The sequence below is a fragment of the Cygnus atratus genome, chromosome 9, assembly GCF_013377495.2.
Source record: "Cygnus atratus isolate AKBS03 ecotype Queensland, Australia chromosome 9, CAtr_DNAZoo_HiC_assembly, whole genome shotgun sequence".
Taxonomy (NCBI): Eukaryota; Metazoa; Chordata; class Aves; order Anseriformes; family Anatidae; genus Cygnus; species Cygnus atratus.
This window is the reverse complement of record NC_066370.1, coordinates 2227631-2249552: the sequence shown is the minus strand read 5'-3', so window position 1 is coordinate 2249552 and position 21922 is coordinate 2227631. Positions and strand designations below refer to the sequence as shown.

At 34.1% G+C, this 21922-nt stretch overlaps 1 protein-coding gene across 3 annotated transcripts in view; it reads right to left on the bottom strand.

The window, feature by feature from the left end:
- Window positions 1–120: 120 nt before the first annotated feature.
- ATR (ATR serine/threonine kinase) overlaps window positions 121–21922 on the bottom strand; it is a 40342-nt gene continuing 18540 nt past the window's right edge. Inside the window, exons 23-46 of one of the 3 annotated variants that reach the window (XM_035544492.2) lie at window positions 21177–21292; window positions 20107–20227; window positions 19048–19185; window positions 17888–18095; window positions 17256–17434; window positions 16747–16911; window positions 16378–16469; window positions 15715–15806; window positions 15132–15309; window positions 13810–13986; window positions 13293–13452; window positions 12588–12767; window positions 11327–11469; window positions 10808–10905; window positions 9066–9298; window positions 8129–8263; window positions 7335–7535; window positions 6873–7016; window positions 6167–6317; window positions 5255–5411; window positions 4961–5114; window positions 3901–4052; window positions 2318–2423; window positions 121–914 (exon numbers count right to left, since the gene is read on the bottom strand). In XM_035544492.2, coding sequence (XP_035400385.1) covers window positions 741–914; window positions 2318–2423; window positions 3901–4052; window positions 4961–5114; window positions 5255–5411; window positions 6167–6317; window positions 6873–7016; window positions 7335–7535; window positions 8129–8263; window positions 9066–9298; window positions 10808–10905; window positions 11327–11469; window positions 12588–12767; window positions 13293–13452; window positions 13810–13986; window positions 15132–15309; window positions 15715–15806; window positions 16378–16469; window positions 16747–16911; window positions 17256–17434; window positions 17888–18095; window positions 19048–19185; window positions 20107–20227; window positions 21177–21292 — 3654 coding nt within the window. In that variant the 3' untranslated portion in view covers window positions 121–740. The remainder of the gene's footprint in view (window positions 915–2317; window positions 2424–3900; window positions 4053–4960; window positions 5115–5254; window positions 5412–6166; window positions 6318–6872; window positions 7017–7334; window positions 7536–8128; window positions 8264–9065; window positions 9299–10807; window positions 10906–11326; window positions 11470–12587; window positions 12768–13292; window positions 13453–13809; window positions 13987–15131; window positions 15310–15714; window positions 15807–16377; window positions 16470–16746; window positions 16912–17255; window positions 17435–17887; window positions 18096–19047; window positions 19186–20106; window positions 20228–21176; window positions 21293–21922) is intronic. The other 2 variants (XM_035544494.2, XM_035544493.2) reach the window with 2 other exon arrangements.

Sequence of the window (21922 nt, the reverse complement as noted above, 5' to 3'; positions counted from 1 at the left end):
CTGCTGCACTAGTGTCACAGCCATGGCACCAGCATCTTCCAACTCACCTCTTACTCCCATTTCCTTCAGGAGGGCTTGTTAGCACAGTAGGCAAGGGCTAACAAGAAACAATCTCAGAATACAGTAACACTTCATGAGTTTATTCACGATAGGTCTTGAGATCCTAAATATCCCCCCCTCCCTCCCAAAGACATCGGGCCATTTTTCAGACATTAAGGCCACGTGGAAGAAAGTCAAAAGGAAACCAAAAATCAAGTTATACTGCTGAACAGAAACAGACTTCTGAACTCGGAGTAAAAAAAGGCGAAAGCACACCTTTATATCATATCAGTATAAAATGTAATGTCAGATTTTCTAATCTACAAATGAACTAATGAGGAAATCTTTATAAAAATATACAGTATTTTAAAATTAGCGTGCATCTCTTCAACACTGAAAATATATTCAGAGCACATAAGAACCTAAGGAACTTGCAGACTTGTATAGTCCATTTAACTGCTCATATGTACTACATTGTATATGTACAAAAAACATAAATTGTAACATCTGACATCTGCAAGCACATTCACAACATGCTTGCAAACGTGTTGTATATTTTATGTAGATTTCAGATTGATCATAAGACTGTGCCACTGCTTACATTCAGAAAACAAAAGTAACCAGTTATCACTGAGTAATACCTTCTGAAGAATATTATAACTTCATAAATTGTGATGGCGTCTTTCCCAAATGAACAAATTTCACATATATGGAGCCCAGCCCATATACATTTGGCAGAGGAGATTGTCATCACTTGCTTCTTGAATAAGGTAATGAACATGCCCTTCAATAGATAAGGGTAATCCTTTTATTCTGTTCCTCGTCTTAATAACACCCTGTAGCCGTTGTTCTATATCAAGGACATGGGTTTTGGCCTAGAAACACAAAAAAGGAAAAATAACTGAATATTGTTATTTTCCATGGACTTCCACATCTTAAAATAAAACGTCATTATTAGGATGTGTTTAAAATCTGTGTGTTAATTTAATACAAAACTCAAACGTCTACACCAGTTAAAGGATAATTACTGTTTTAAAATCATTCTCTAAAATTGATAGATTATTGGTCAAGTTACAGCTACTGTCCCAAATTTTACAAATAAAGTTTGCCAGAGAAAATTGAAAAAGCTATGCAAAAGTATTTGAAAGTGTTACTATGTTTTATTTCATACAATTCCTTTCAAATAAATGCAAATTCCCTTTAAAAAAAAAAAGCCTTTTTTATTTTTATGTTTTAAAATTCTGTCCTTAATTTTATCCACCTAGACTTTAGGCCAAAATTATGAGCAACTAAAAATGAAGTCTCATAACAGGTTGTGTTGAACAACTCAAAATGAACTGTTTTGAGGCGCACTTAGAGTAGCTAGTTCATACCAATTATACTCAAATTTTCTTTTAAAGCTCAAGTATAATATTGCCATCTATCCAGAAAAACAATTAACATACATAACTATGTGGGTGGTCCTGTAACTAAATGAAAGGCTCTGTAGAAACAGCTTTGTTGGTAATTATTTGAAGACAAGGAGATTTTATGTGCTCAAGTGAAGCTCAGAATATAGCTTCAGTATGGTATTTTGTTTTTGTCTTAGTTGCCCTGTTTGTCAGTGCTTCATATGTTTTATCTGCTATTACACATTCAGTCTTTTAAAATATTCATTTTAAAACCAAAAAAATCAGACAAATCAGAGATTTTACAGAAGGGAAAGAATAAATACTACAGCTTGTGCAAGCTATAGTTTGGATAAATAATACAGTATTTAGCAGCAACTACGAAAGAAACAGTAAATATTAATATTTTCCAAGTACTCCTTGATATACAACAAGGCACTTATTTATTCAATAATAAATGTCCACTCATGAAAAGCACCAAGTATGCCTGGAAAGGACATCTGGAGTCCCTTCCAAGTGTTACCATCACTGTTACTCTGGACAACTGTGCAACAGTTTTCCAGAAAGGAAAAGCAGGAGCCTTTCCTATTCTGTTTTCTGTTGTTGTCGTCCAAGATTTGGTAATACTAATGACAAAATTATAGATTCTATTTTGCTTGATTCTTTAGCAGATAAATGATATTTTCTATCAATAAAAATAATATTTATCCTTAAAAAGGATATAAAGAGACTACCATTGAGATAATCCAGAGGAAACAACCAGAGTAATTTTCAAATCAAGGAAACAGAAAAATAAGGAAATTAAGATTTCAATTAGAAAATATGCAACTTGCAACCATAATGGACATGTGACATTTGAATACCTTAAGCTATGCTTGTTTTGAACTAACCTTTTCATTGACAACTTCTCCAGTTTCGTTCACCTGTGCTTTTGTGTTCCCTTTAACAGGCTTACTCCACTCCACAAGAGGATCATGGAGAAAAGTCTTTAAGACACTAAATAAATGCATTAAAAAAAAAAAAAAGGTAAGATACGCATTTCCTCTAATTGATTTTGACCAACACATACAGTTTTCAAAACAAGATTTTTTACACCTGCAAAACCAAAATATTGCTCTTTGCCTTTTGACTTCCATATTCTGAAATGAGGGGAAAAAAAAGCTTTAACATGAAAAGCAGGCATCTTTTTCCTTTTCATCTCTCTCCATGTCACTGCTATTAGTAATTTCATAACGACTAACGTTGTGACTTTGAAACAAAATAGTTTGTTATCATGTATTTTATCAAATGATCTGTATTAGCCTACATCAAGTTCTGTAACTAAAATACTAGATAGGCAAGATATTCTTAAGACAGTAAAAAAATGCTTTCATTATCTAGTCTTTGTAGATCTTTAACTACTCTTCTGTTTGAACTTTTTATTTAAAGATGTGTGTCTTAGATCTTTTCTCCCCCCTTAAGACTTAAAAATCTCTGAGGGTGAGCAATTTATTCATTGTTTTTGCCTTAAGAGAAAGCTATCAGGTATACAGTAATATATTAAGACCTACATCAAAAACCTTCAACTTGTCATTTTATGCAATTATTTGAATGATTCAAGCTTTCCTATGCAGTTTTGTTTTCTTGTGAAATTAATCAGACCAAAGCAATTCTGCTGTGGACCTAAGTTCTTTCTGGAGTTCAGAGCACCAGCTGAAGTTACTGTGGTTCACAGCCACTCATTAGTTGCAAATTAACTGCCTTTCCCAACATTTCTATGAAGATAACTGCCCCTTTACTTTTGATGAAATATTTCGTTAGCCACTATCCCTTGCAACCGCTACTTATGTAGTCCTAAATGACTTCCTGAAATGAACTGGAAAGGACTGACCCTTTGTCAGCTGAAACATGGAAACAGTAAACCTCGTCAAAGAGATAATATGATCTTCACAGCTGATCAAAGCAGTTGTGACAATTCACTTGGGGTCTTGTAAGCTCCATTTTTGCTGTTCCATCAGATATCAGAAAAGACCTGTGACCATATTCTAAAATTTATTCCCACTGTACAATTGAAAAACATTGCATGATCTCTAAATAATGAATGCAGAAAAGTGGTTTGAAATTATTAGACAAGATTGGTACCTAAGCCAAATATTATAACATTGATCACTTTGAGTATCTCCTGGGATCTGAAAAATCCAGGATAAAAATGCATTTAACTCAGGAAGAACCAAGAAAACTACATGATAAGTGAAAAAATGCAACTTTAGGAACGTGTACTAATTTTTAATATATAAGCATCATCTAGTTGTAGTAGTAACAAAGCACTGAGTCTGAAGTTAGTGCTGAATATTTCTATTAGTTTATATTGAACTGCATGTCATAGTAAGACTGAGCTGCATGACAGCCATATGCTGCAACTAGCAGTTACTGTTTTAGATGTTTAGACTACAGAGAGCTTTTTCAGAGTTTATGGCAAAAGCAATTGCCGTACCTCATTAAAGGCTCCCTTTGATCACGCATAAGCCTCATTGTGACTTCACAAGCTCTTCGGAAGAGACCTTCTGTTCCCATTGGACCCATTCCATTAACCATGTTATGAGTGAGACGAAAAGGAACAATCTCAGGAACTTCAAAAGTTTCTCCCTTTACATTGATAAAAAAAGGTTATGCCATATGCATTTTAAAGAGTAGTAAAATAAAGGTAACATTTGTGTTGTTCTAAGTTTTTTTTCCCCTGTCATTGCCTGTGGCAGATTCCCAGGTGAGAAGACATGTTTGGTCAGATCGCAGCCCCCCTTCCTATCTGTTAAAAGCAAATTACCATGAATAAAGGATAACCATGTCCAAATAATTTTTTTTCCTGCCTTAATACACTGATATATGTTCTAAATATATAATACAGATCTGTAGTCTGATGCAAAATGCTAACTTTTATAATTTACAGGTTTGCTTAAAACTATTTCCTTTTGTTTTTTGTTTTTTTTCCTTTTAATTAAGGGCTATGCAGGACAACTTACTCTTACTGAAAAGGAAGCAGGAGCAATTACTATCTCTACCTCACTTATCTGTATTAAAAATGGCAGATGTGCCACACTAAAAGCATATTTTGGCAGAAATACCAAATCTCCATAACCCACTCAGGCCACAATTTTCTTACTTATTTTTACAGAACCATAGGAATTTTTTGTGCTGAGTGTTAGAAACACAAAAACTTCACAGCAATAGAACTCTCCATGTAATAATTACAGCTTTGCTTAAAAAGTGGCAGTGGAGAGAGGAGAGTCACAAAATAAGAACACTAAAATTTGGGCTACTTCAGTGTATCCATAGGCTCATCTGATATTGGCATAATCAAGAAGCTGGCTTTCATTAGTGCAGTACACAAAACAATCACATATTCTTTACATTTCCCATACTTTTTGTTAGGTATAAATATGAAAAAGTGAGAGACAGAACACAACAGATATGTTAAAACAAAACAAGATACTAGGAATTTATAACTTACATGCATGTAAAATAAAAACCAAATTCAGCAAGGGGGCATTTCTCACCTTATTGAAAAGACAGTTGAAATCCACATGCACGCATTCACCAGTCAAGGAATCAAAGAGGATGTTTTCACCATGACGGTCTCCTAGACCAAGTATGTAACCTACCATTGACATGACTGCAACAGAACGACAATAGGCTGACCTACTATTGTACCTGTGGGAGTAAGAATCAGATATGTAAGTCTAAATCACATCCTTATCTGTCTTTATTCAACAGAATCGTTGATTCAACGGTATGTTTAGAGAAATAGATAAAGTAGATGATCTTGAGCTAGCCCAATCTCAGTCACTCACCACGAAGTAGGATCAGGGAATGTCCTAAGAAACCATTCATGAAAGACAGGAGGATGCCGGGGCAGGAGGACTTCTTTGAACATTTTCAGCTTTTCAGACAAAGGTGCTGACTTTGGAAGCATATGCTGACGTAGTTCCTTTCCAGTCATATAGATCCCTGTAAGAGACTTCCTCAATTAGGCAAAATAAATCCCCAAATGTAAAGCCTCGTATGTACTATTACAATATGATATTTAAGATAAGATAAACATCTCCATAACACTGAATAAAATGAATAAATGGAAAATAACCCATAGAACATGCTGTTGTCAGGGTGCAGGAAAGTAAATAAAAAAACATCATGTTAACTGAAACAGCAGACCAAGTACATCAACCCCTCGCACAAATAGAACAGAAGTGAAAAACAATTGATCAAATCTAATGTCCACAGCCTTTTCTATTATTCAGTGCTGCACATTTTTTTTCTTATAGAATGATGTGAATCATTTCAGTAGCAGTACCAGCAGCAAGGGAATGTATTAAGATGATTATGTTATCAGGTCTCTCATTAGCAAGTTGTTTACTGCAAGCAACAATTCTCTTTCATTTAAGAGTGAAGGTATACCACACACATGAATTATCCTATACTGCAGATAATTAAAGTTACGTGATTGAATCTTCCTAGAATTTAGTCTGCTTCCTTGCCGTTTGTATAATTTACTAATAAAGGTACAAATCCTTTAAAAATAAACAAAACACAACACCTAAGAATCACAGAATGGTTTAGGTTGGAAGGGACCTCTGGAGGTCATCCTGTCCAACCCTCATGCTCAAGCAGGACCACCTCAAGCAGGTTACCCAGGACCATGTCCAGGCTTTAACATCCTTCTCTTTCTCTGTTTCTCCCATATATCCCCCCCCCATATATATTACCTTTCTCCTTATAAAGTTTTATGAGAATATTTCTTAAGCCAGCGGTATTGTTCACCCATTCAATTATGCCACATTCATCATTTAATGGAATAACTGCATAGGTTCGAATATGGAGTTCTCGCCTACGTGACTCTGCATCTTTTCTTAAGCACTATTGACAAAAAAAAAAGTAGACATCAGATTAACAGATAACATAGGATGAAAATGTATCAATAACAAATGATTCTAGTCATATTTGTTTTCTAATCAGATGATCTAGAAATCAAAATTCTGAGCTTCACTGTCTGCAGCAGATTAAATACAAGTAAAATGCTCATCTGTTTTCCATAGTAACTTAAGGTGAGAATTTTAGGAATATTAGCAAATTCTGAACAGGAAATGTGAAACACAACAGCAGGAAAGTCATTTACTGTAAATAGATTTCCTGCATATTACTGCTGGAAGAAGCAATGATTTCAGTAAAATGTTATACTTTTTTTTTTTTATTGTTTTCAAAAGTCTGTAAAGAGTTACGCATTATCAATTACTATTGATTTCAGATGAAATAAAATATTTTGTGACAGTTTACATTTTCCTCCAGTAATATTTAACTTAAGATTAGCTGCTAAGTTCCCTTCCCCCATCCCTCTCTTTTTTTCCTTCTTTATTATTAGACAGTTCAGCATTATATTTTGGTCAGTAAGCACAATGTATCTGATTGTCTAACCTTATTAATAAGCGAATTGAATTCCATGAGCCGACAGTCTTTTCTTAGATCGTCTTTCGGTTTACACATCATAATATAAGATTTCCCATCTGAACCTTTTAAGCTGATCTTTTTTGGCTTTTGAAGTGAAGCGAGAATTTCCACCTAAGGAAAAAAAAATAATGGTTTATTAACACCTGTATCAGATTACACAAAATAAAACATCTACCTTTAACTGACCAATTTAAGCAGTCACATTAGCACTTCCACGGTGCTACAGGATATTAGTCTCAGGCCAAAACGTGATCTAAGTACCAGGAGGCTATATCCTTTTCAGTTATTATGACAGAAGCAACTCATTTTCCACGAATGTAATTACAACATTAGCCTACTCTTTCCTCAATTTCTAGGGAACAAAGATGATCAACTGCAGCTACATTTATTTAACATGAAATTTAAATTAGGTGCCAATTAGAGGCTTACCGTATCATCAAAGCCTGCAATGTAGGCCCAGCATCCAGGAAAAGGATCATGGTTAGCATGTGAACCAGGAATTGAAGGAAGAGTTGGTATCATAACAGATTGTAAAGGAATGAGAATTTGACTAAACGTGTGCTCTTCTACCAATCTCTTAAGTGTTTTGAAATGAATATTCATGCTTAATGTTGAGCTGTTTCCGTCAACCTTAAAAGTTGTTGAAAAATTAAAAACAGACACAGTCAGAATATTGCTATTTTGCTATTATTGATCTTTATGAACTAATATTTTTTTATTATCATGATATGTAATTATTAAATTACGTATGAAATGGGTGTGGTCTAAACAAAAATATATATGACCTTTATGGCACACCTTTTTCACTCTGAATGTAAATACATGATAATTAAATAGTTTATTTAATTTTACCTCTGTTGTGAAGATTGTATGTTCATGACCAATCTATTTTTATAGTAAAGCTCTGTAAAAGTTACTGGACAGAATCACACTAACTATATACATATTGATTACATTTTGACTGATTATTGATAAACATATCAATAAAAGGATAAAATAATCGTAAACCCGCACAGTATGAAATGTATCCTTATGTACTTAAAACATGTTCATTTATAACTATTTTCTACTTTTAAAATATTTTTATTAGGAAACAAGTGACTACAATTTAACAGAAACTACACTACTGTGATGAACTGGTTAATGCAAGCTATCAGAAGAAACTTTTATGAAACATCTGTAAATAAACCTATTTACATGTATTAATTTATTTTTGTAAGTACCGGTTTGTTGCATAGTTCTAACAGTTTATCTGTAAGGCGTGTCGCATCTCCAATAAATTTTCCCAAGGACTCCTTCATGTTGATTGCTTTGTTTAGAATTTCCTTGCATCTATTGACACGCATAGGGTATGAGGACTGAAAAAAGAGCGAAGTTAAAATTTATGAAACAGTCAAGTGATTAAAGATTACTAAAAGGACAGAAATACCACTAATAACAGTAATATTACTTACTCCGCTCACTGCCTGTAATATTTAATACCTGTAGAACAAAATTCTCCAACTGAAATCTCATGCTTAAACTTACAAGTGCTCAAATGTGCTCTGTGTGTGTGTTTGTGCACGCATGGGTGTGCGTCCATGTTCCTTTCTAAAACCATTCTGTGGAGATCCACAGCATAAAGGCTAATATTCAAGAATAGAGGAATGTATTCTGAAAATTATTTCAACAGCCTGAAAAATAGAACGCACCATGCCTTCTAAATTGCTTTGAAATGATCCTATCACCAGGTAGTTTTAGGAATAAGCTATATATTTAGTTAATTTTAGTCAAGGTAGAGGATTGAATATTTGATTATAAAGCTAGAAGTATTATTACAATTTTAAAACAACCAAATCTGTTGTCTGTAACTACCTAATTCATCAGCCTTTTTTTTTTTTTTTTTTTAAATCATTTAACTTTCCTTCCCAAATATATTGTACAATTCAGGATGTATGTTGCATTCTTATTGATTCCATTTTTTTCTGTAATTACACGAACTTCTGGCTACAATAAAACCTTCTGCTGTGACAGCATGATATCCTGTTCCATAGTGCTTTACTGCAGCAATTAAAACACTCAATTTGTTCTTATAAAGTAAAATAGGTTACATTCACGTTTCTCTCTCATGAGAACAGTTTTACAAACTTAATAAAGGCATAGCTATACATATCAGGGTACCTTAGAGACAGCAGTCATCATCCACATTGCTTGCTGTGGGTAGGCTAAAAACACCTTAGCAACAATCACCATCAGAACAGCAAAGACTTCATCATGAGAGTGGCAGATTCGGGATATTAGTTGAGAAAAAGCTGTCAGAAACTGATAAGGTGCCAGGTGATTTGTGTGCTCTGTAATCACCTTATTTATTTTTGCCAAATCATTTTTCATTTGAACACGCTCTGAACGACTCACTGAAAAAACAAGACAACAACAACATTAGTCACTTTTTCACCTGAAATGTGAAGTCATTTACATCAAGCCTACACAAACATACTTTGTTATTAATTTTCATTAGCCAAAAAAGCACAAAGGGAGAAGCAAAAAAACCCTACTGCAAAGTTCTTTTTAACAGATTGTACAGTAACTTAAATACATATGCTATTTCACTAACCAGCATTACAGGAGGGATGGCTGGAAATAAAATAAACAAGCACAAACAACAAGAATGTGGAAAAGACAATACAGCAAAAGCTCTCCACACATCTTTAAAATAAAAGAAAACCACACTTCAAAAGAATACAAGATGTTCAAATAAGGGCATAAAACCTATTTTTTTTTTATATTTATCTTTGAAATATTTCTAAACAAGTCTGTGTAGAGAATATTTTAAACAACAGAAGCAATACTTGGGCATAACAAAAGCAAACATGTACTTGCTCGTCAGTAACTACTGTTAAAAATATTCCATTTTGAAACTGCAGTAAAAAGATATACACCCAATTAAATACCACACAGAATAACTGATACTTCAGGTTGGGATATCACCACAGATTTTACTTGTCCTGTGAGCAAATAATTACAGTTGGTATTATAGACATCTACTATTCCTCTAAAGTGATGTCATGGCATGCTCTTGAATAACAACAAAAAACAACAATACAAAACAAAGACACCAAACAAGAAGAACACTCCATGTATTTCCCCAGGAAAAAAAAAAAAAAAAAGATTCCCATATTCTTTAGTGGAGAGAAAATGAAGAAAGCCTTTAAAACGAATGAGAACATCTGCTCCCATCTCCACCCTTGCACCTGAGGATCAAGCATGAATATCATCAGAGAAAAATGCATCTGATGTGACTGCAACCACATTCAGCTGACCTACGTGTACAGAACCAGGGTAAGATCAAGGAGCCACACCTGTCTGTCTGCTTCACTCCAGACCTGCAGGAAATGTTTGCAATTTTCATTGGGTCAAAAATCTGCAAACAAAATGCATCCGTGGTAGTACTTACACGTACCTGGACATTACTCACAGAAATCTTTTCTTCCCCATTTTAACTTGGGTAAAATACCTTCAACAATTGGAACCAAGGCAAATTGGGGAAAAAAGCCCCAAAACCTAATCCTTTTCCTGTAGCAAGCAAATACAAAAACACTACTCATTGCTCATAAGGAGGCAGCTTAGAAATGGTGACTGGTGACAGTACAAAGATTTTCTCTAAATCTGTTTAAAGACTTAAGTATTCTGAGGAACAATTCTTTCTCACTACATAACCAAAAGTTTTGAGCATTTTAAACTACTTAATACTGCCCTGTACATTAACATTCCATAAATTCAAAAAGAAAACCACAATTGTTTCGTGTTTCCATATAATCCAGACAGCAAGTCTAAAAAAAAAAACTAGAAATACTTCACTGCTCTTTCAATCATCTGTGCAAAAGCATGACAGACAAAATATGCACTGGGAAAAAGTGTTCTACCTTTATCACATTCATATGCTTTTGCTCCAAAGTCCAGCCATAAAGAAAGCATTCTTGGCATTGACTGATAGATGAATTGGTTTCCATATTGTAGAGACCTATAATTACATGTTGAAATCACAGCACGTTAGTGATATATATTAGAAGCATTAGAAACTTACTTTACAGTTATATCCTTAATTGTTTCACGTGCCATTCTGGACTAGAAATTTATGTTCAGTGTTTTAATGCATCTGCAACAACTAAAAGCTTACTAATAGCTAGGGTTCTGTTTTATATTAATCAAAATTGCAGATGAATAATTAACTTACCGTCTTACACACTAAGGACAACAATTACTTATACAGAAGGAAGAAGTAAAACCAATTAGTTATTAAGTATGCATTATTTTGTTCCACTATACTGCATAAAAAATTGAGTCAGTCTGTATTGTTGAAAGAAAGTATTCCCATAAAACACTTATTTGTCATAACAGTCATTTTCCTGTATTAACCACACAAAGTTCCCATGGATTCTAACCTTCCAAAATGATGAACTATGTATCTAATCAGATCTCCCTGTTTTTCCATCTTGTTATCAGTTACCATTGGCATTAATTTATCGTAGTATTTAGCAAGATAAAAATGTCCATCTTCCCATTCTGGCAAGAAATTTGTAACATCCTGTAACAGAAATATATAATTACTTTGTCATAGGACGGTAAGATTAGAGAAAAAAATCTCAAGAAACAAAGAATCTTGTATTAGCCATGTTTGTGCAATGTATGTACAGAAAAGTATTAATTGTGACCCCAAAATTATAATTTTGCCCCAAGATCAAGTCTTGTGTAAACTAGAAGTCTGCTCTTAAAGTATCTTTTAGACTTGGAGACAGCAAGAGAATTTAAGACAGGATGATATAGGATTCCTCAACTAGGATTACAGCTTCATTAAAAATATTATAATCAAGTTCCTGGTTATCTAAATACTGTGTTTCCTTAAGTTTTTAGAAAAGTGAAGCAGCAAAATTGTATGGCATATATTAGAAAAGAAATAAATTTGCAAATTACACATCCAATCTGTAACACTGGTTTGCTTCCAAATCCAGTATTTAGACAGTAGAGAATGCTAAGCATTAGTGCTTTTATATAGTTCAATGAAATTGCAACAGTTTTCATTATTCCAACATTCAGTTGATTTGATACAGCTGTTAGACTTCTCTCTAAATAACCGTTACAGTAGTATTTTAATTAGTAAGATAGCAGGAAGCAGCAATAGTATCAAATGCCAAAAATTGAACAGGAGACATACTATGTTTAAAGAAGACTAACAATATAGACCTACTATTGCTGTATGCTTGAAGAGAAATGTACCAATTGCCTCCTTCCTAGTTCTTAAGAGGTTTGAAACATATTTGAAGCAGAGTTGTAACTCATTACCAGAGAGAAGTAACGCTGAAGAGTTTTAACACTGTCTTTTTAGAGTACCCTGCATTTAGTTAGGGATGATAATTTGTATGGATTTTTTTTCCCCGATATACATACACCCCTGGTTGTTTTTTTTGGACTTCAGCTGTCATATTAGGTATCCTTATACTTGGGAATTGTAGATTTCCCTGAATTTGTGTGTTATTTTAAAATTAATTTAGATACTTAAATCTTTACAAGAAGAATCACATTGATATACCATTCAATACCAGTGATGCTATGCTTGGTTGATATTATCAGGAGCATAATGCTGTTTTTCTTAAGAGATCTGTTATTAAAAACTACTGTCTTGTTAACACCAGCATATTGAATTACCTTATACTTTTTCATAACTGCATTGCTTTCAAAGTTAGCAGTTTCTTCCATAAATCTGCCCACTAGCAGCATTGCCCGACCATGGATGAGCTGATTTTTGGTATTACATGGTGCTTTGTTCTCAGAGAAACACAACTCAACCCCCTTCTGGAGAACAATAAGTGCTTGGTGAACATCAGCCTAATGGAGAGACGAAAACGTTTTATATAGTTTAAATAAATGTAAAACAGCTTACAGCTGTTACAAAGGTAAAGTTATGTTCCTGAGTGTTCTAGACCATTCTGCCTGTGGTCATGAGATGTTATTGTCTTCAGATGCTTCTTATATTCCCCTATCTCAGCATAATTGTCACATCAGATCTAGCTCAATAATTATACCGATTGCTGCCTAGTTCTAACTAGTTAAAAGGAAACAAATTAAAGAAAGATCTACTACTACAATTAAATTACTCTAGACTGCCTCAATAGAAGCAGGTAATCCATTACTTTCATACCCATTGCCAGAAAAGTCAGTGGATATAGAAAAGGGCTGACCAGCAGTTGGATGCAAAAACTTACTGTGTCTCAACTGCAATCAGAACATATTGACAATCCCAGCTGATGTGTTTTGTGTGACACAATGATTATGTGCCTTTTTTTTCCCCTTGAAGACTAAAGATTATTTTCTTGCATGTAAGAAAGTAAATTCAGTTTTGATTTTGTTTACCTTGGACCACAGCCACTTTGCTCTTTCTATATAAAGTTCTGAGAGTGTAGATTCCCCAGCATTCAGGAGAGCATTATATGCAGTCTGGTGATGACCAGCTTTTCTTGCAACTCTAGCACTCTGGAGCCAACACTGACCAACAAGCTCATTGTAATCCTGGCTGCAGAAAGTTTTGCAGAAAACAATTTCAGTCACAGTTTAAAAATATCACAACATGCTGAAACCCATAGAATTTCTCAATAAACGATGTACAACACAACAATTGGCCAAAATTATTTTTAACATATTTTGCCTTTTTTCTGTTTAAATAAAATACTCTATCCCCTGTTTTTTCATTATCCTTCCTGTGCACAACACTTTTTCCTTACATTTTGAATGTAAACAATATTGGAGAGGTCTGCTTTTGTCTGTAAGACAAATTTCCAGAAGTTTTATCTTCTCTGTTCTGACATGCATGAGAAGGCACAGTGTGACTGAGAATACAACATGGAGAGACAAGAAATAGCCATGTTCTCACCTTTTACTGAGACTAAGCAAAGCCCTTCTCAGTGCTAAAATAGGTTCTTTTGCTCTGTAAGAGTTCTGGGCCATTTCAATACGAGCACACCAGTTCAGGGAATCTCTGCTGTGGTCGCCATCTGCTTGCTGGAACATTGGTCCAATACTATGTTCCAACTCACACAGCATGTGCAACCTATTATAGCAGAATAAAAACAAAAAACTGTTGAAAATTGCTTGCTGTTTCATATGTGTGCGCACACGCATGCAACTTTCACAAAGCTTTTTGCCATTTTCTTCTAAAAGCTGGCCATATAAAAATAACTTTGAATAGGAAGACTTCTTTTAAAAGCAAAAATGCACCAAAAATCAAACACACAAAAACAAGGAGTTGTTGGCTGACTAATTATTTTTTCCACTATTCCTCTACCAAGCTGCTGAACGCAAGATGATGAAGGTTACCTGGAAAGGAAGTCAATTGTTAGAAAGACAGTATTTCTATCCATTATTTTTAGCAAAAATTATTTGAGAAGTCTGATATTTTCTATGAATACCCTTTTGGACGCAATGTACTGATACTTAAACACCTCATTTACAATAAAGTTGCTCCATTTATCAAAAATACTGTTATTAGCTGTAAAGCTGAGAGCTTGTAAACTTCTAAGTTCTTCTCATCAGCAGTCTAAATATGATGTGCACGTATGATAGAGAAACAGTGACTGTATGGAAGTTTCTAAATAGCAAAGATCAATGGCTAAATCAAACAAGTGTGAGAAATACGTACATTAACAAGGTCTTGCCATAAAGATGCATTTACAGTGTAGAGGATCTATTATTTTAATAAAAATATAATAAATATTATTTTAATAAAAAAGGCTACTTACTTCAAAACTGATTAAAAAAGAAAAAAAATTTAAAAGGGGTGGGTTTTCAGTTCTTACCGTTCTTTGCCGACAGAAGAGAGTGCTTTTTCAGGCCACTGTACGTATCAAAAACCAATAATCTTACGTTAATGGATTTAAGTTATTGGAGCTACTGGCCTGTATGTACTACTTTAAGCATACAATTCAATCATTGATTTTTTATTACCTGATGTTTACATAAACTTGCTTGCTCATTTTTTTTTTTAAAGACTATAGCCACCAGATTTTGTGAATACTTTTTCCAGTGAAAAAAAAATTATTTAATAAATTCCCAATCAATCAAAGGTTTCAATTTCGCTGAGTATGCAAAAGAATGACAGTAAATATGTATCAGTATTATTTACTGTGGAAACCGAAAATTCTTGCTGTACACTTAATTATGTCATTTTGAAAATAGTGATATATGGAAATCAGAAACCTGATAATGTGTTCATATCCTCGCTGATAGGATCCTCTTTCAAAGCTTGCTGCTGAAAGGGGCACAATCTGTTCTGCTCGAACAATCTTGAGTGTTTCGTAAAAAGCTACTTCGTTTTTCTTCTTGGCTGATAATAGTAAATGTCCCAATCTGACACTCCAAGTTGTGGACTTCACATCTTTAGAAGGAGAAAAAAAAAAAAAAAAGGCCTCTCAAAGCTCTTTCTTTTGCAATTTAAATCTGAACATACTAATTTGTATTAACATACTACTGGAAATTCCTCAGCATGAGTTTTTCTCAGAACTAATTAAATGAATTTTAGAAATATTCTGTAATTCTACCCCACAACCTAAAACAGCTCCCTAAAAAATTTGGTGTCATACTCACGTTAGATTTCTACTTATGGACTGTAGAGCTCACAGTCAAATACATTCACAAAATCTAGAAGACTGTCAGGAACAAAGCTCCCCCATTAAAACTCACAAATAAAAAATTACAGTCACTGCCCCTTGATTGAAGATTAGACTAAAACATACACTTGTTCAGGAACGTAAGGGAGTGTTCTTATTTTGATAAAACTTACCTGAAGCCAAATAATTTTCCAGTAAATCCCACCGTGACAGTTTCCAGGCTGCTTCAACTCTGTACGTGTTCAATTCAGAAATCCACTCAGACCTATTAGAAGAAAACAAAAGAAATAAAAGCTTGTGCTGAACTCATTTATCTGTTTTCCCTCCAATATGTTACTTCCACGTTTTATTAACAAATATTTTTTATATGAAATTCTGTTTTGTTTGAAAAGAAGTAAGGTAAGCTTACTTTTAATAAAATACAGCAAAACCAAAGGATATGCATTGATGCAAAAATAACTGCAACTGCAACCCCCTAAATTCAATTTCCAGATAGTGTCTCTAACTTCTATGGCACATTTTAAAAATGACCTTCCAATCCATTCCTCCGACTAGACTATGGAATAGCTATGGAACAAGCAACACGTATGATGATGATGAATAAAGGATTCTATTCTTTAAAGTACATCTCAACACTGCACACAGCACAGATAAAAGTACTAATGCCTCAGATGTCTTGAAATAATAAACTTCTAGATGAAGAACTTAAAGCTTTCTAGCTTTACACTGCTAGCTGGATATGCTTGATAATGCACGAGAAGTGACTACTGATACATATGTATAACACACGAACTTCATACTACTCAGATAAACATCTTATTAAATGCTTATTGTACCTGTTCGCAAGTACTCCATTCACCTGTGTAATGACAGTAGATAACTGACCGAGGCCTAACATGGACTTCACTACACCATGGTAATGAATAATCTGGTAATGGGAAGAAAATAAAGAAGAAAAACAACCTGGACATAAGCATCCATCAACTATTATCCCAAGCCAGCAAATTACAGTATGGACCCAACCAGAGATTTGTTTCAGTTGATAAGACGCTTCCAATAGCAATACATTATTCAGCAAATGTCATGAAAAATTCTTATGTTCATATTTTACTTAAATATTTTAGATATTCTAAAGAGGTATTTTTGTATTTGTTTGTATTAATTATTGTATTATCTAATTATTATTAGATTAAATATATATTTACCTGATCAGGTTCCAGTTGGATAGCCCTATCATAACAGGCTGTAGCATCCCTTAACAAGCCAATACTTTCATGTTCAAGGATTTGTTCTTTGAGAGATGGTTCCGCTTTCCGAATTGCGCTCACCCCAGCTACTCCATCTGGCTCATGCATAGCAGCATACAATTTCTTTATTCAAAAAGAGTTTAAAATGGACATTGAAAACAACTCTTTTACAGCAAGAAGAGATTTTACATATAATATGTTCAGAATCACACGTATTGTTGAAAACACAGAGCAAATTACTCTGTAGGAATTTTTGACTTTAAGCTTTCATCATAAACATCAGTTTTGATAGACTACTTCCAAAGTTGAGCCCTTCTTTTGTTTAGTATACTGCAATAGTCATCATCTTATACTGTAATAACAATACACATCATACCATCTCAAAGAATAATCTGACAAAGCTTTACTCATCTATATTTAATGTCATTTTAAAATAAAACAAACAAAAAACAAAAGAACTGCAGAACCTGAAGAAATCCAAGATGCTCCTGAATATTTTGTTTCTTCTCTATGATGAATGATTCAAAGTGCATCACAGCCCTTGTGTAAGCCTTAGAGCGAAATGAAGCCACAGCTAACGTATCTTGAGGTATAAGGTCTAAAAAGCGTGTCACATTTTGATATTCTCCGCAGTCCTCACTTGATGCTATGGAATAAAACCAATTTTAGAAGTCCATCATTGAGGTTTCATTTGTAAGAAATACCCCTATGCATTAGAATTCATGTAATTCACAATTTAATGAGAAAAACTAATTAGCCTAAGATCATATTTTTCACTTCTGTCAACAGTAAATCATTAATATTGCTGAACTTCCTACATATTGCAAGACACCATAAAATAAATTAAAATGAGCTTTTAGAAAGCTACCAAAAATTAACATTTAATTTTTAAATTTTGAATCTATTTTTAAAATATACACTCAAAGCAATGAAATTGGGGGAGGGAGGTGGAAATCACAATATGATAGTAAAAAATTGTAAAGCAGACTAACATTAATAGTAATATTGCATTCTTACACGGTCATAATGTGAAGTGGCACATTAAAAAACTTATTCGAAGAATGCAAACACCACTTGAAATAAAGCAAGCATCACTTACTTTTTAGATCACCTCTGTCTTTGCTAGACTTGCTAGGATTTTTCTCAGCAATATGCATTTGAAACTTATGTCTAGCCCACTGAGTTAGATGATCGAGCATGGAGAACACTGTCTGCGTGCTCAGTTGGCTTAGATCAGATGCACTGTCTTGAAGTCTCCTAGTACACTGGTCATCATGTTTCAGAACAGCCATAATCTCCATGTAAACCTACACAAACGTTAACACGATGAAAAACAGAAGTACCATACAGGCAACAACAGAGTAGAAAACAGCACACATTAACATAATTAACAAATTAACATTAAAAAATGAAGATAGTAGATATTTTAAGTGCGTACGTTAATAATTTGGTCTTTATTTATAAGCCCTGTTTGTCTGGTGATCTTAAGAGGAAGAAAGGACAAACCCAGTACAAGTCATCATCAGAAGATTCTATGCTTATCGTGGATGCATTCCTTCGCAGAAGAACATACCCCTAATGACCTCCTTCTACACACCCAGAATGTTTCAACACGGTTATTTTAACTGTGAAACTTCAAATTAATAGAATATAACCTGTATTTTTCAGTTTCTTCAATTTCTGCTAAAGCAAACTAAAGGAAAGATTAATTCCTGGATGATGCTTTTCCCTCCTGTCCCTGCTCTGCATGAGTGTCATATCTGAATAGGTTCCTCTACTTGAATCGTAACTGTATGCAAGGGAAAGAAAAAATTATGGGTCTGTGTTCTCAGAAGCGTACAAGTTCAATTTATTCCTTAGTTTTTGCCCTCTCTTCCTTTTTGTGCCACTGCATCTCCTAATATTACTGCAATCCTACTTAACAACATGGTATCTTTCCTCCTAGGCCCTGCTGAAATAACTTTAAGAAATATAAATCCACAGAAAAGCAACTGAACACAAACTTGTACAAATTTATTAAAAAACCTGGCTGAAAATGTAGAGTAGTAGAGTAGAATATATGTATATATATATACATATATATACATATATATATATATGTATATATAATATAAATGTAGAGTAAATGTAGAGGGTAGAGGAAGGGGAGAGTGTTTAACAACTACAATTTGTTCACGTAGGTCTACAGTAGTTCTGCAGAGCTGAACAGCTCTGAGGAAGAACAGCTCCTGAATGCTCCCATGAAGAATTCATACTTACCTCTTGTTGATCCTCTTGGCTGCACCCCAACAAAACATAGACAAGGATGTGTGGAAGCAGATAAATTGTCACTTTATAGTCATTCTTCATCATAATACTGCAGCAATCAAAAACTTTTCTGGCAAGATCATGTCGTACCTACAAGAAAATATTTCCAGCAGAAACATCATTACAAATACCCAAATACTTAACAGGTGTCTATTTTTGACAATTACAAAAGTATTTGATGGAACAGAATTTAAGATACTAGTCTCCTATGGAAAATTCATCAAACTTAAACCTGCAACATGGATGCCAGATGGTAGCTTTTATTACGTGTATGAATTGCTGATACCACAAAAAGACAGGCAAGCACTGCTTACACATTCTACTTCTGTTTTCTACACCACTGTGAACTTGCACTGGCCATTAGAAAAAAAAAACAAAAAACATAAGGCTGAGAGTCTACTACTTCTTTGAGCCTCTATCCTGCACTTAAAAACATGAAAAAATTAGGAAGTTATAAAGACAATCAATTCATCTTTATCTGAAATAGAAAGAAGCCACCACACCTACTGAGCTAATGCAGTCAAAGTCACTCTCTAGAGTGGTTGATTTAGAAATGAAATTTTCACTGGGTCACTTAGATGCAGGAAAGGCAAAAGGAAAGGAAGAAAGAGAGAGATAAATACTTCTTATGTGCTGGGACTGTGGATCTATGGGGACATGAAAGAAATATTTCAGAAACTGACAAGGTACCTTGAGGTTTTCCAGAAGCATTTCAGGTAATTTACAGTGACACTTCAAGTGCTTTCAACTATACAGCAGTGTTTGGACAAAGGCAAACTGCCTAGACTTTTGGCTTTGGCACTATCTGCCAAGTCTAGCCAAGAAGAAACAATGCTGGGTAAGAGAAAGTGCACGGTTACCTTAAAGATGCAAGAAGTCTGTACTACGCACTATAACAAGCCTCCAGAGAAAAGGCATATCCCCCTCATCCATCCCTTACTATCAGAAACTGAAGTTAGGTCAAGAACTGTGTTGTATATACCAACTTAGAAAGCAGACTTCTTATCTTACCTTTGTTATAAGATAACCTGCCCAAGTTGCTGACCATTCTGCAAAATTGTCACCTAATTTGCTTAAGTAAATCGGCTTCTTCATCTTAGACCAATCTACAACTTTTTGGTAACTCTTGTACCTGTAATTTTAAAGTACCCTTTTAATAAAACATTTCAAATGTATATATAATAATAATTAAAAACAAAACAAAGCAAAAACTATAGCATGCAGTTAATTCTGAAGTTCCCTAGCTTGAATCTTAAGGTTTCAACTTCTGAATCTTAAAAATAAATAAATAAATCCAGCAACCAATGTATTTTTCTAGAACTTCTTGAAATGAAACATGACATATGAACAACATAACATGCTACCAGAACTTTAAAGAATACTTCAAAGTGCTGTTCAAATCAGCCTTAAGAAATGGAGTTTGATGTTTATTTGAGTAGTATGTTTTGACGGGAAAAATCCAGAACAGATATGAAAGCCAAGAAAGGCCAAAGAGTTAGTTTTCTAAAAAGGTCAAACTTATCACAGATGAGCATGACAGTCAGTATTCATATGGAAACAGAAAGGAAACTTTAATTATTTCAAATTAAGGTACATACATAATAGGAAATTTTCTTCACACTATACTTTACCATTAATTCAACAAAATTTAACAAGTTAAATTGAAACCCAATGAGATCCTCCTACTTCTATAAATGATAGCAGTAAAGGGATATTAATGGATTTGAGTACAAAGTCAGTACAAACTAGTGAGAATTTGTAGAGAGAAAGGAAAACAGAAATAATAGCATCAGAACATTGTATAAGACAATGTCCTAGGGAAACCACACATCCGGGCAACGTATGAACTAAGAATTCTGCTTGTTTGATTTACAAAAAGTTATATATTCAAGTAAATGCTAATGCAGCTTTATATAGGGAAAGCTTCCTTGCTGTTTGTATATACACATATCACTCTTCACACAAGAGTGACAACCATAATACCAAATCATGTTATTGCTAGCCTAGAGGTTAAAAAAAACAAACAAACAAAAAAACTTTTAAAGCTGTTATGACAAGAAATTGCGTAAATTGTCCTATACCGTGTATTTAAATGAGGTTCCAAGATTTCCTGCACATGCTCAGGAAATCTCCTCCAAAGCCTGGAGCCTGAGCAGTCAGTGTTTGTCTCTCTACAGTCATAGATAGACAATAACTCCTGAAAAGGCATGGATTATATAAACAAGTTAGCATTGAAAATACTTCATGATCACAAGAAAATTGGTGTACACAGAGAACAAAATACAAATTACAGATTATTTAATTCAAAAATTATAACCATAAAAATTTAATCCAAGATCATTATCCCCGTTACTACCCATGGGTTGATTTTGACTAACTATAGATTCCCCAGATTTCCTGGCTGGTGTTTGGACCACATTATCCTACATTCTGCACATCTGCTAATAGACAAGGACTAGAAGCTAGTCTGATTCTTTCTTGTGCAGAAGCTAATTTAATCCATAGACTACACTGGGTCATCAATTTTCTCCTAGAGCTATGAAGTCATCCTGAAGTTTTCACAAATATGTAAGACCACAAAAAAGTCAGCCTAGAGATAGCAAACCAGCACAGAAGACTATAGCCTGAAAATAAGGGTAGACTAGCTGCTTCTTAAAAGGGTAAGCAGAAGCCCTCTTAGTAATACTTGCTGTTTTCAATTTCTGCCTATGGAACATGCACAATTTCTATGTCAATCTCATGATTAGTCCTTGAATCACTATGTATAGACTGTTAATTACTTCTGAAACATCAGATCTCTCTGATAACATGACACAGAAACAAACTT